The following is a 15,887-nucleotide window of genomic DNA, read 5'->3' as shown; positions in this document are numbered from 1 at the left end:
GGTACCTACGAACATCACACCTGCGGGACAGGCACAGGATGGCAACAACAACTGCCTGAGTTACACCAGGAACGCACAATCCCTCCATCAATGTTCAGACTGTCCGCAATAGGCTGAGAGAGGCTGGACTGAGGGCTTGTAGGCCTGTTGTAAGGCAGGTCCTCACCAGACATCACCGGCAACAACGTCACCTATGGGCACAAACCCACCATCGCTGGACTAGACAGGCTTGGCAAAAAGTGCTCTTCACTGAATAGTCGTGGTTTTGTCTCACCAGGGGTGATGGTCAGATTTGCGTTTATTGTCGAAGGAATGAACGTTACACCGAGGCCTGTACTCTGGAGCGGGATCGATTTGGAGGTGGAGTGTCCGTCATGGTCTGGGGCGGTGTGTCACAGCATCATCGGACTGAGCTTGTTGTCATTGCAGGCAATCTCAACGCTGTGCGTTACGGGGAAGACATCCTCCTCCCTCATGTGGTACCCTTCCTGCAGGCTCATCTTGACATGACCCTCCAGCATGGCAATGCCACCAGCCATACTGCTCATTCTGTGCGGGATTCCTGCAAGGCAGGAATGTCAGTGTTCTGCCATGGCCAGCGAAGAGCCCGGATCTCAATCCCATTGAGCACATCTAGGACCTGTTGGATCAGAGGGTGAGGGCTAGGGCCATTCCCCCCCGAAATGTCCAAGAACTTGCAGGTTTCTTCGGTGGAAGAGTGGGGCAACATCTCACAACAAGAACTGGCAAATCTGGTGCAGTCCATGAGGATGAGATGCACTGCAGTACTTAATGCAGCTGGTGGCCACACCAGATACTGACTGATACTTTCTGACCCCACCTTTGTTCAGGGACACATTATTACATTTCTGTTAGTCACATGTTTATGGAACTTGTTCAGTTGATGTCTCAGTTGTTGAATCGTGTTATGTTCATACAAATATTTACACGTGTATAAACGCAGTTGACAGTGAGGACGTTTCTTTTTTTGCTGAGTTTACAAGGGGTACCGGTACCGAGTCAATGTGCGGGGGTACAGGTGCGTCGAGGAAATCCATAGATTAGGGCCTACTGCATTTATTTCAATTGACTGATTTCTTTATATGAACAGTAAAATCGTTGAAATTGTTGCATGTTGCGTTTATATTTTTGGTCAGTATATACAGTACCAGTAAAAAGTTTGGACACCCCTACTCATTTAATGTTTTTTCTTTATTTGTTACTATTTTCTACATTGTAGAATAATAGTGAAGACATCAAAACTATAAATTACGCATATGGTAACCAAAGAAAAGTGTTAAACAAATCAAAATATATTTTATATTTGAGATTCTTCAAAGCAGCCACCCTTTGCCTTGATGACAGCTTGGCGCACTTTGCATTCTCTCAACTAGCTTCATGGGGTAGTCACCTGGAATGCATTTCAATTAACAGGTGTGCCTTGATAAAAGTTCATTTGTGGAATTTCTTTCCTTCTTTATGCGTTTGAGCCAATCAGTTGTGTTGTGACAAGGTCGGGGGGGTATACAGAAGATAGCCCTATTTGGTCAAAGACCAAGTCGATATTATGGCAAGAACAGCTCAAATAAGCAAAGAGAAATGACAGTCCATCATTACTTAAAGACATGAAGGTCAGTCAATGTGGAACCAAAAAGCGTTATGATGAAACTGGCTCTCATGAGGACCGCCACAAGAAAGGAAGACCCAGAGTTACCTCTGCTGCAGAGGATAAGTTCATTACAGTTACCAGCCTCAGAAATTGCAGCACAAATAAATGCTTCACAGAGTCCAAGTAACAGACACATCTCAACATCAACTGTTCAGAGGTGACTGCGTGAATCAGGCCTTCATGGCTGAATTGCTGCAAAGAAACCACTACTAAAAAGGTCACCGATAAGAAGAAGAGACTTGCGTGGACCGAGAAAAACACGAGCAGTTAACATTAGACCGGTTATATCTGTCCTTGGTTTGATGAGTCCAAATTTGAGATTTGGACCCACCGTGTCTTTGTGAGAGTAGGTGAACGGATGATCTCTGTATGTGTAGTTCCCACCGTGAAGCATGGAGGATGCGGTGTGATGGTGTGGGGGTGCTTTGCTGGTGACACTGTCTGTGATTTATTTAGAATTCAAGGCACACTTAACCAGCATGGTTACCACAGCATTCTGCAGCGATACGCCATCCCATCTGGTTTGCTCTTAGCTGGACTATCATTTGTTTTTCAACAGGACAATAACCCAACACACCTCCAAGCTGTGTAAGGGCTATTTGACCAAGAAGGATGATGAGTGCTGCAACACATGACCTTGCCTCCACAATCACCCGACTTCAACCCAATTGAGATGGTTTGGGATGAGTAGGACACCAGAGTGAAGGAAAAGTGCTCAGCATATGTGGGAAATCCGTCAAGACTGTTGGAAAAGCATTCCAGCTGAAACTGGTTGAGAGAATGCCAAGGGTGTGCAAAGCTGTCATCAAGGCAAAGAGTGGCTACTTGGAAGAATATAAAATATATTTTGATTTGTTTAACACTTTCTTAGTTATTACATGAGACCCATTACAGGATGTCAAGTTATTTGTTTATTTGTGCAGATACAAAAATTGGAGAGTCCAGCTAGAAAAGAAGGTCTGTTGGTAAGCTATATTCCTAATATTCAGGAAACTAGATCCTAAAGTCTGGTTCTCAGCCATTACCATAACATTATAAATACTTTCCATAAGCCTAAAAGTCTAAAACGTGGCCATGTAAGCTAATATTCAGCCCATTGCTATTACTCCTATATATCAAACAGCTCAAGGTGTCCTTAATTGAAATGGTTGTCAGCAATAAGTGTGAGTTGCACTTTGATGTAGTCAAAGTTTCTATTTTATTGACAAGATATTCGAGTGACCGCTCTAACAATGTCCTCAAAGATGGAAGACAGGCAGAAGGAGGCGAGATCAGGTGGGATCACTCTAGCCAATGAGAGGGCAGATACGTGTGTAAAGAACAGGCCATAGAGATAGATAGAGGACTCATCTTTGTGTCTGTGAGAGCCCCATTGAGGATTATAAAGCAGTACATTTTAATATTCATTGGCTGACTGCTCCCAAATCATAGGAATCCCCACCCATGGTGGAAGCCCTCAATGGCAATGTCCATGCTAAAATGGGTTATATCCATGAGTCCTCTATCTATCTCTATGACAACAGGCAAAACTCTGATATAAAGTCTGGGTTTTTTAAGTTGACAAAATGCCACGTGTGTCCACTTATATCAGAGCATTCATAACAACCTAACCATTACAAAACTTCTATTTGATCAGATAAGCCTCATGTAGCAACATTAGTGTTGAATCAAATGCAACACGCTCTCATTGACATGCATACAACAACAAAAAAATATAGGAACCTCTCGCTTCGCCTCTTCCTCTCAGATGTAGGCAAGAGGTGCTCAGGAAAACAGACTACAGGGTCATTTCAGCAAGCCATGTCACCCACCATCTCAGATTTTTTTTAATTGTTTTTTTGTTGTTGTTAGAAACCGATAAGATAAGCACTCCGGCAACATTATTTTGCTGAAATATAATTTGATCTCTGAGAAATTAAGCTAACTGATTGCACCCAAATTGCCCATTTTAATTTATAGGACTCATACATATAATATTCAATCATTATACAACCTAACAACCGATTTGCCCCAAACTTTTTTCTAACAATGAGTAAGATATGAGGAATTCAAAGAAATGGTAAAACGCCGCACATGGATATAGCATCAGTTCTGTGTCTGACGAGAACCCCCCCCCCCCCAAAAAAAATAAATAATCTATAAGTAACATCATTGAGTTGTCCATAGACTGTTTATTCCTTTACATTGACAGAGGGGGGGACAAAGAAAATTGGCAATATCTGGATGGGACATAAACCTAACAACTTCAATGACTAATTTCTCTGAACAGGGGAAAAATAAATCACAAAAGAATAAGTTACATTGGATGAAGAAATAATACTCCGAGCCTCAGCTCCATACTACTTGTCAGACACAGACAAACTGACACTATATACTTTTTGTTAGGGTGGGATTGGTGTGGGACTTTGTTGTTGTTCGACTTCGACCATTTCTTTGGATTCCTGATGTCTAAGTCATTGTTAGAAAAAAAAAAGTGTGGTCCAAATCAAATGTTTGTTACTATATTTATTGAATATTATATGAATCCCATAAATTAAAATAGCCAATTTGGGTGCAATTAGTTTCTTAGAGATCAAATTACATTTCAACAAAATAATGTTGAAGTAATGCTAATCTTACCTGTTTCTAACAACAAAAACGATTTCAGAACAATCTGAGATGGTGGGTGTCGAAATCCTCTTTCTTGTATTGTCAGAAAAGCATTTGGGAGAATTCTACTAGAATCAAATGTCCATATTCAAGTCAAACAGGAATAGGCCTATATTTACATAAAAAAAGCCTCCCATCCACACGTCCCCACCCTGACATTAGATGGGGGTGTCAGAAACCACATGCAAAGTTGCATGCAGCTGCAGCAGAGGACAAGCACAGAGGGCCAGGGCAGTGAGTGACTTCAAATCTCTCCCACATTCACCTTCCCAAACTACATACCATACTTGGCATCAACCCACTGAAACCACTCAGGATGCAAAATAGCCTAGGGCGATCTGTTTGTTCAGATGATGCTTTTCAATGGGAGCACTGTGATTCTCTGGGTGGAGCCCCATTCACACACAGCATGGCTCATAGAATTACCAGTCTGACAAAGACAACATCTCAGAGGAATGCCCTCAGTGTCCTGTCAGAACAGGTTCCAATAGGAAACAATGCCCATTGTTCTGTCTGACCTGCAGTGGATGAATGGTCAAAATAATAATGTATGCAAACAAAACATGCGGAATAGTTCTCACATGATACTACATTCCTGTAGTAAAGGCCAAGAAATACAACTGCTGTTCCTTATTTCATCAGTGAAATGACAATGAATAACTGGGACATCTATGACAAACAAAAGTTGCTCTGCTAGATGTGCACTCCATAATGGAATGTGAATTCCATTCCAATTACACAGTCATTCAATAGTAGCTTAAGGGCTGTGGTACTGGCAGTCTGACAAAGCAAGCTAAACCTAAACAACTCATAGCATTTTCTTGTAAGGTGTGGTGTAAGAATGTTGCACTGCAAGTGAAACAGTTCTTTGTAATAATGTATCTCTAAATAACATTGTAACTCTGACCTGTCAAAATGAGCAGCAAGCACTCAGGCACCTCTGGTGCTTGGAAACCACTCATACATTAGTCAGTCTCAGTCCTAAACACAAGGGTCCAATATAATAAAAATATAACAAGTATAAGTATTTAGGCTTAATGCTATCAAAAGCATACTTCATACAAGGTAACATGATTTTTAATGAACCACGCTGGTCCTTACAGTAGGCTAGGCCTATCTATCTATCTATCTATCTATCTATCTATCTATCTATCTATCTATATCTATATATATATACTCATTGACACTGCAAAGGTGAACGACCGTGGACGCCACTGCCTACCTGAGCTTCAGGTTAGCCATGAATTCCTCCAAAGAAACGCTGTCCAGAAGAACAAAGTCAGCCTTTCCAAACTCCAGACTCTCGTGTTCTGCCATGTTGTATTTTGGTCCCAAAAAAATTCGGGTCAGGGGAAAATATTTTTGTTGTTGTAAAAGACAACTTCACTGTTTTGAAGCGGAGTGCTCCTCCGCGACACCAGGTAAACAATGGTGAGCTAGTCAGTCCACCGATTCAAGCGCTGAATGATCGACGAGCATTGTCTTCGTTCATTGAAAACAGCAGTACGCGTTCATACATTGTTATTTTTTTTACTCATTTTGAGTAAGCTGAACAAATAAGCATGCTAGGAAACGACACAAAACAGCCAAACTAAACCAACAGCAAAACGTATATCTAATTATTTTATCTCAATACTCTACCCGGTTTGAAAAAGTAATGGTTATTCCAGAATATGTATTCACATCCAGACAGACTTGTTGCTTTCGGCGAAAAAGTATGGTTACACCAACGCCTATCCATTAGAGCCCTATCCTTGAATTTCTCGTCTCGACTTTATACATACGAATATAATCCTACCCTCCTCCTGACGCTCCTCCTTCTGAACTTGTCGCGTGTATAAATTTGAAAATATCACACAGATCCCCCAAGACCAATAATGAACAGTTGAATACATTACTCGGGGTCATTTTGACGAGTTCTCCAAAGAAAGTTCGGGTATGGTCAGGGCCTCAAATGATGCCCTGTAATTATACCATATAAGGAAACATTCATAGCCTACAATTTATCTTACATGCAGGTCCTACCCTGTGTGACATTGGGTAGTTTGTGTGTGTCAACAGGTTAGAAATTGTTAAACTAACTCAACTCCCTGTCACAGAATTTGGACCACTAACTGACCATATCATATATATGATGAGGATGAACATATGACAAAAACACTTTAGGCCTACTGAACACTTCCAAAATAAACTGAATAGATTAGGTTTATGAGAGACAGCTGACGCTGCTGTACAATCTGGTTTATCACTTCACGGATGCTGCTGCAATCCGCCTACTAATGGCAACTGTATACGCTAGTATGCCATCTTGTGTTTCAGAGAGGTATTCATTTATAATATCTTACTACTGTACTGTAATCGTATTCAAATGCAGAAGGCCTGTCTCACTGACATACAGTATCAACTAACACATCATTTTACTCTGAACGTCACAGGCGGGAAGTATTTTTGCTGATGCCTTTTGCCTCTCGGCAGTTCCACTGTAAAGGAATTACGCTTTGAATCAGATTGTTCACTTTAAAATGTTTGCCAAACAAAAAACCCTTGATTTCGAAGTTTAACAAACCAACTCTATGCACAAGGACTACTTTGAACAATTGAACACAGAAATCTTCACAAAAACACATTTACTGTAATAACTGTGCAAATGCAAAGTTTGGTAACAGAATTTTGGTGAAATCTCCCTCAGTTTTTTTTATACAACCACAGCTTTGAATTAAGATTAAAAGATGTCTGCAGAAAGAATGGGGTGTCAGCTTTGACATGACACATATTGTTTCGATATTGTACTAGAGTAGTCGAAGTGGATTTACACCAGGTAACAGAATTACGGGAACAGAATTACATCATGGGTCCCTGATCTGTACTATACAAAAATGCATAACTATGGATATGAATATTATTCTCTTTATGGTGATGTATCCTGAGTAAGTACACAAAGGTAGAAATATGCAATATCCTTATTTTGCATATTTGGTTATTATTCTACACACTGGCTATTATTGTATTGATCTCTGCTCCCAAACAAGACCACATTTGGTTGTTCCGGACCAGACCAAATCTGAAATAATCATAGACGTCTATGTTTCACAAGTTTGGACATCACAGTACAGTACAGCACAGCACAGAGTAGAGTTCCTTACAGTACAGTAGGGTACAGTAAAGTAGATATGTTCAGTACAGTATAATACAGTACATCATACTCTACTGTGGTGTGCTCTACTGTACTGTACTTTTCTTTACTGTACTGTTCTGTACTGTACTGTGCTGCTGTGCTATACTGTACTTTTCTGTCCAAACTTATGAAACATAGATGTCTATAAATGGGTCGGCCAGGGAGGACTTGCCAAATTTCAAGTACTTTTTAACATCCATGGATGTCCGGTGTCGGTCGATGCTAATTGGGTGAGGATTCTTGTTACAGTAAATGGAAAAGGTAGGTATGGTGGTAGGTGTCAGTAAGAGCCAGGAGAGGTGACATGAAGTGGAGAGAGAGAGAGAGTGGGACAGAGAGGGAGGGGTTGTCCAGACTGTTTTCACAGTCTCACTTTGACCACCAGATGACAAAATAAGAAGAAAAAAAACAGTTATGAGCTGAACATAACAGTATGCCAGTTGGAGGACAGGTGACCCAACTGTGGTTTATGACTACTACGATTTCCCATTGTAGCTAATTAAATTACAGTAATTCCTTTACCGATTTGGTTACAGAATTAAGAGTTTTAATCACATAGTAATTTATAAACAAACTTGATATCAGTAAAAATACTATAACAAATTGGTAGGTCTACCTCTACTTGCTACTACTGTGAACTTTCAGTATCCTTCCTCATGAGGGAGAGAAATTAGAAAATATCTTAAAGATGTGGGGTTTTGTAATGGGATTACAAGGCACAAGGCAATGTTTCTTACACTTTGAGGGCAAATCATTTCTTCAAAACTAAATAGGTGTTGATATTATACTGGACAAAAATATAAACACAACATGCAACAATTTCAAAGATTTTATTGAGTTACAATTTATAGGAGGAAATCATTGAATTGAAATAAATTCATTAGGCCCTAATCTATGGATTTCACATGGCCCAAATTTGTGCAGAACAATTTAGAGAAATAAGCTTTTTATGCAACTGGAACATTTCTGGGATCTTTTATTTCAGCTCATGAAACATGTTGCGTTTATATTTTTGTTCAGTGTAGTTTGCAGGGGACTTTACTTCAATATTATTGTGTTTTGATGTATTTCTAATACCTTTTAAGACTTTTTCTGGTAGATGTTTAAGACCCCTTATCCATCTGTTTGGCCAGAAAACAAATCCTTTGAAATTTCATCATCTAATATTCCAGAAATTCCTTAAATAATGTGTCTTTAACATCATAGTTTAGTTTTCTAATTTGTTATTTTTTAAGTAAAAATAGTTTTTGCATCACTCCCCCAAGTTTTCATACTTTATGTGGGTCAAATATGACCCGTATGTATTTCCTATGGAATTCACTACATTGCACTCGTCAAACTGACCTTTCTTTTTGCTACAACAATAAAATACATGTAATTAATTAAGTATTTATTAAACATCTTGTTTTTAATGTTCATTAATCACCATTTTCATTTCTCCTTTTAAATTTTTTTTAGGGGGTAGATCAGCTTTAATATTGCAGATATATACACATACATACATACATACATACATACATACATACATACATACATACATACATACATACATACATACATACATACATACATTGCACTTTGTGCATGACACAAGTAGTTTTTCCAACAATTGTTTACAGACAGATTATTTCACTTATAACTCCCTGTATCACAATTCCAGTGGGTCAGAAGTTTACAAACACTAAGTTGACTGTGCCTTTAAACAGCTTGGGAAATTCCAGAAAATGATATCATGGCTTTAGAAGCTTCTGATAGGCTAATTTACATAATTTGAGTCAATTGGAGGTGTATCTGTGGATGTATTTCAAGGCCTACCTTCAAACTCAGTGCCTCTTTGCTTGACATCATGGGAAAATCTAAAGAAATCAGCCAAGACCTCAGAAAAAAATTGTAGACCTCCACAAGTCTGCTTCATCCTTGGGAGCAATTTCCAAATGCCTGAAGGTACCACGTTCATCTGTACAAACAATAGTACGCAAGTATAAACACCATGGGACCACGCAGCCATCATACCGCTCAGGATGGAGACGCGTTATGTCTCCTAGAGATGAACGTACTTTGGTGCGAAAAGTGCAAATCAATCCAGAACAACAGCAAAGGACCTTGTGAAGATGCTGGAGGAAACAGGTACAAACGTATCTATATCCACAGTAAAACGAGTCCTATATCGACATAATCTGAAAGGCCGCTCAGCAAGGAAGAAGCCACTGCTCCAAAACCGCCATAAAAAAGCCAGACTACGGTTTGCAACTGCACATGGGGAAAGATCGTACTTTTTGGAGAAATGTCCTCTGGTCTGATGAAACAAAAATAGAACTGTTTGTCCATAATGACCATCGTTGTGTTTGGAGGAAAAAGGGGGAGGCTTGCAAGCCGAAGAACACCATCCCAACCGTGAAGCACGGGTGTGGCAGCATCATGTTGTGGGGGTGCTTTGCTGCAGGAGGGACTGGTGCACTTCACAAAATAGATGGCATCATGAGGATGGAACATTATGTGGGTATATTGAAGCAACATCTCAAGACATCAGTCAGGAAGTTAAGCTTGGTCACAAATGGGTCTTCCAAATGGACAATGACCCCAAGCATACTTCCAAAGTTGTGGCAAAATGGCTTAAGGACAACAATGTCAAGGTATTGGAGTGGCCATCACAAACCCCTGATCTCAATCCTATAGAAAATGTGTGGGCAGAACTGAAAAAACGTGTGCGAGCAAGGAGGCCTACAAACCTGACTCAGTTACACCAGCTCTGTCAGGAGGAATGGGCCAAAATTCACCCAACTTATTGTGGGAAGCTTATGGAAGGCTATCCAAAATGTTTGACCCAAGTTAAACAATCTAAAGGCAATGCTACCAAATACTTATTGAGTGTATGTAAACTTCTGACCCACTGGGAATGTGATGAAAGAAATAAAAGATGAAATAAATCATTCTCTCCACTATTATTCTGACATTTCACATTCTAAAAATAAATGGGTGATCTAAGTGACCTAAGACAGGGAATTCTTACTTGGATTAAATGTCTGGCATTGTGAAAAACGGAGTTTAAATGTTTTTGGCTAAGGTGTATGTAAACTTCCGACTTTAACTGTACACACATATAAATACATATCTTTTTTAAAATATATTTTTTCCTTTATAACACTACACCCCTACCAATTGGAGCAAACTAGTGAACAACCACGCTTAGGCCTGTATTTCCAGCTTATACATACTACATGCCTTTTATGGACACAGTCTATTTTATAATAGTTCTATTTTGTTTGTTTTTACTCCTGTCCTTCCTCTACCCTCAACTTCTCTCATCTATTTCTGATGTCCATCCCGGTTTGATTTCCATTTGCCATATCTTTCAAACTGTGCTCTTTCACAAAAGTTCTTAATTAACCTATATAGGTTTTAAGGGCACAGTATGTTTTACATTAGTTACCTTGTTGTTATTAGTTGTTAGTTCTCCTTTTTAAATAATTGAGTAAAAGGAGTTTTTGCATTACTACCCCAAGTTTGCATTATGCCAGGTAAAAAATGACCCATATTCATTTCTCATGGAATTTGATAGGAACCTTTGATCCTAGTACATTTTTCCTGTCAAGAATATATTTACAGTGGACACATCTTATAGTCAACAATTTCATCATCATCTGATACATGTATCTATTTTACTAAAAGTTTTCCTCACAAAACATTATACTAGCCATGCAGCTAGTATAAATTAGTCTGTTTGTCTGATATCATTTTTTCCACAAAAAATCAGAGAGAGGGGGTGGAGATAGGGGAATAGTTGGGAGATGACTAAGAGTATCAGTGTGGCTAAATTTACCCCCCCCCCTTATAGTCAACAATTTATTATTTTTATTTTTAATCCCAGGCCCCCGTCCCAGCAGGAGGCTTTTTGCCTTTTTGTAGGCCGTCATTGTAAATAAGAATTTGTTCTTAACTGACTTGCCTAGTTAAATAAAGGTTAAATAAATAAATACAAATAAAATGCCCTCCAAAAGGTCTGTGCATAGCCCCAAATCTTTTCATCAAGCTGACAAAAATATCTGGAACAATTGTGCATTTTGTGATAATTTCGCACAGAATTTGGCACGGCGATAGATTCATGTAAAATGTTTACAGTTTAGTCTATTTAGCAGACACTAGAGTAACTTAGAAGAGCAATTAGGGTTAAGGTCCCTAATCAATTTGGAACAGAGGTATGTTTATGGACCCTGAGAAGATGTAGATATGGAGCCACCCCAGGTTTGTGTGGCTCAGTTGGTAGAGCATGGCACTTGCAATGCCAGGGTTGTGGGTTTGATTCCCACGGAGGACCAGTATGAAAACATATATAAAGATGTATACAGTCACCACTGTAAGTTGCTCTGGATAAGAGCGTCCTCTAAATGAATAAAATGTTAATGTAAAAAATGTGGTCCTTTGGGGGCGTGGCAGTCATCTCATGAAATGGCCATAGACAGTAATACAATTTATAGTGCAGATGTCCTATTTTGAGATGAACACACCAAATTTGGCACAAAAGTAAATGTATGTACCCTCAAAATATTTAGATATGGAGCCCCCACAGATTTGGCTACTGTGGGCCATGGTAGCCATTTTACTAAAAGACTGCAGACTACTACTATTTACAAACATTTAATCTACAAAAAGTAATCACCTTTTAAAAGTCATATATTTCTTGCCTATACTTTTTGCCCTGGATCTCCTGAAACTAAAAGGTTTGACAGTAACACACAGGTTGTTATAATACGTACAGAGGGAAACACAGCAGTCTCAAATGAGGCTTTCCATTCGAGATCAGATCCGGAGGTACCTGCATCATAGTCCTCTGTTCTGTCTCCCTCTCCGGTGGCTTCTACCTCGGGTTCAGATCCTCAGAGCTCCCACCCTCATCAGATCGTGAGGCTGCCTGAGAGACCGGCCCATTCAACATCACCAGCTGTCATCATCGGCAGCTCTATGGTGAGAAACATCTCGGTTCCTAGTGCAAAAACCCTGTGCTACCCAGGAGCACGAGTACAGGACATCACAAGGCTGCTTTCGACTGTTCTACGGCAGATGCCGGGAGCTGATGCTGTTGTTGTCCATGTGGGGTCAAACGACACCAGGAGGGCTAGCTCGGAACATCTGAAAATGTATTTTAAAGAACTGATTTTAGTATTTAAAGACTCCAAAAAATGGCCAATCATTTCAGGACCAGTACCATCGTTGGGCCACGGGTGTGAAAGATTCAGCAGACTGCTGGCATTACACATCTGGCTAAAAGATTACCGTAGCTCTGCTGGAATCACCTTTATAGATAACTTTGACACCTTCTGGAAACAGAAGATACTCTACAGGAATGACGGAGTCCATCCAAATCATCTTGGCTCCTCGACTCTGTCCACGCATTTCAAGGCTGTGTTGAAACAATGATTTATCAATGACGCAAGACCAGCTCAGTTAATCCCAACCATTGTTATGAGTCATCATAATGCTACATGCTGACAATGTAAGTAACTTAAATTATGTCCCCCTAATTGCCCTGAATACCTCTGTTGATCCTATAGCAATTGTATGCAGTAATCATGAGCCTATGAACCACAGTTATACTGTTAGCACTGAGGCGGTGTGCCCTAGTAGGAACACCACTTTGTGCAGCTCACCCTGCACTATCAGCTACAATATAAATAACATGAGCAAGTTTACTTCTGATAAGCATTAAAAACAATCAAGCAATGCAGAAAAGTGCAAAATAATTGTCCATATTAACATATGCAGCCTGAGAAACAAGGTCCATGAAATCAATATGCTTGTAACAGATGACATTCATATTCTGACTATCTCTGAAACTCACTTAGATAATACCTTTGATGATACAGTGGTGGCAATACATGGTTATATCATCTACTGAAAAGACAGAAATGCCAACGGTGGCGGTGTTGCGGCCAGAACCACATTCCTGTAAAGCTGACAGACGGTCTCATGTTAAATACTGTAGAAGTAATATGGCTACAGGTTAATCTGCCTCACTTTAAGGCCATTCTTGTGGGTAGCTGCTGTAGACCACCAAGTGCTAACAGTCAGTTTCTGGATAACATGTGTGAAATGCTTGATAATGTACATGATATCAACAGAGAAGTATATTTTCTGGGTGATTTAAATATTGACTGGCTCTCATCAAGCTGCCCAATCAAGAAAAAAACGTCAAACTGTAACCAGTGTCTGCAACTTGGTTCAGGTTGTCAGGCAACCTACCAGGGTATTTACAAACAGCACAGGAATGAAATCATCAACATGTATTAATCACATCTTTACTAATGCTGCAAAAATGTAAAGCAGTATCCAAATCCATAGGATGTAGTGATCACAATATAGTAGCCATATCCTGGAAAACCGAAATTCCAACGGCTGGGCCTAATATAGTGTCTTAGAGGTCATACAATACGTTTTGTAGTGATTCATATGGCGATGATAATAATATTTGCTGGTCTGTGGTGTGTAATGAGGAGCAACCAGACGCTGCACTTGACACATTTATGAAATTGCTTATTCCAGTTACTAATAAGAATGCACCCATTAAGAAAATGACTGTAAATCCCCTTGGACTGATGAGGAATAGAAAAATTGTATGTTTGAGAGGGATGAGGGAAAAGATATGGCAAATAAATCTGGCAGCCCAACTGATTGGCAAACGAACTTCAAATTAAGAAATAATGTTACTAAACTAAATAAAAATATACTATACTATGAAACAAAAATCAATGATACAAAGAATGATAGTAAAAAGCTTAGGAGCACCTTAAATGACATTTTGGGAAAAAAGGCTAACTCTGCTCCATCATTCATTGAATCCGATGGCTCATTCATCACAAAACCGACTGATATTGCCAACTACTTTAATCACCTGTTCATTGGCAGGAAAAACAACCTTAGGTGTGACATGCCAGCAATAAACGCTGACACTACACATCCAAGTACACTACCGTTCAAAAGTTTTAGAACACCTACTCATTCAAGGCTTTTTCTTTATTTTCACTATTTTCTACATTGTAGAATAACAGGGAAGATATCAAAACTATGAAATAACACATATGGAATCATGTAGTAACAAATAAATAATATATTTTATATTTGAGATTCTTCAAATAGACACCCTTTACCTTGACGACAGCTTTGCACACTCTTGGCATTCTCTCAACCAGCTTCACCTGGAATGCTTTTCCAACAGTCTTGAAGGAGTTCCCACATATGCTGAGCACTTGTTGGCTACTTTTCTTTCACTCTGCGGTCAGAATCATCCCAAACCATCTCAATTTAGTTGGGTCTGACAATCTGGATGGAAAATTACTGAGGATAATAGCGGACGATATTGCCACTCCTATTTGCCACATATTCAATTTAAGCCTACTAGAAAGTGTGTGCCCTCAGGCCTGGAGGGAAGCTAAAGTAATTTCGCTACCCAAGAATAGAAATGCAGCCTTTACTGGCTCAAATATCCGACCAATCAGCCTGTTACCAACCCTTAGTAAACTTCTGGAAAAAATGGTGTTTGACCAGATACAATGCTATTTCACAGTAAACAAATTGACAACAGACTTTCAGCACGCTTATAGGGAAGGACATTCAACAAGCACAGCACTTACACAAATGACTTGATGATTGGCTGAGAGAAATTGATGATTAAAAGATTGTGGGGGCTGTTTTGTTAGACTTCAATGCAGCTTTTGACATTATCAATCATAGTCTGCTTCTGGAAAAACAAATGTGTTATGGCTTTACACCCCCTGCTATAATGTGGTTAAAGAGTCACTTGTATAACAGAACACAGAGGGTGTTATTTAATGGAAGCCTTTCAAACAAAATCCAGGTAGAATCAGGAATTCTCCAAGGTAGCTGTTTAGGCCCCTTGCTTTTTTCAATCTTTACTAATGACATGCCACTGGCTTTGAGTAAAGCCATGACTCAATACTATACACGTCAGCTACTACAGCAACTGAAATGACAGCAACACTTAACAAAGAGCTGCAGTTAGTTTTGGAATGGGTAGCAAGGAATCAATTAGTCCTAAATATTTCCAAAACTAAAATCATTGTATTTGGGACAAATCATTCACTAAACCCTAAACCTCAACTGCATCTCATAATGAATAATGTATAAATTGAGCAAGTTGAGGTGACTAAACTGCTTGGAGTTACCCTGGATTGTAAACTGTCATGGTCAAAACATATTGATACAACAGTAGCTAAGATGGGGAGAAGTCTTTCCATAATAAAGCGCTTCTCTGCCTTCTTAACAACATTATCAACAAGGCAGGTCATACAGGCCCTAGTTTTGTTGCATCTGGACTACTGTTCAGTCATGTGGTCAGGTGCCACAAAGAGGAGAGTTAACATTAATGACATGCATGTCAGT

The 15,887-nt window shown here is 39.5% G+C and overlaps 1 protein-coding gene across 1 annotated transcript in view; it reads right to left on the bottom strand.

The window, feature by feature from the left end:
- Positions 1 to 6,214, bottom strand: part of LOC106589294 (unconventional myosin-Id) — a 129,546-nt gene extending 123,332 nt beyond the window's left edge. The window contains exon 1 of the mRNA XM_014179077.2: positions 5,541 to 6,214. Within this exon, the coding sequence (XP_014034552.1) occupies positions 5,541 to 5,635 (95 nt within the window). The 5' untranslated portion in view covers positions 5,636 to 6,214. The remainder of the gene's footprint in view (positions 1 to 5,540) is intronic.
- Positions 6,215 to 15,887: the final 9,673 nt, after the last annotated feature.

This window comes from Salmo salar, chromosome ssa28 (assembly GCF_905237065.1).
Source record: "Salmo salar chromosome ssa28, Ssal_v3.1, whole genome shotgun sequence".
In the NCBI taxonomy this organism is placed as follows: Eukaryota; Metazoa; Chordata; class Actinopteri; order Salmoniformes; family Salmonidae; genus Salmo; species Salmo salar.
Note: the sequence above shows the minus strand (reverse complement) of the source record. Positions and strands in the feature narration are given on the sequence as shown.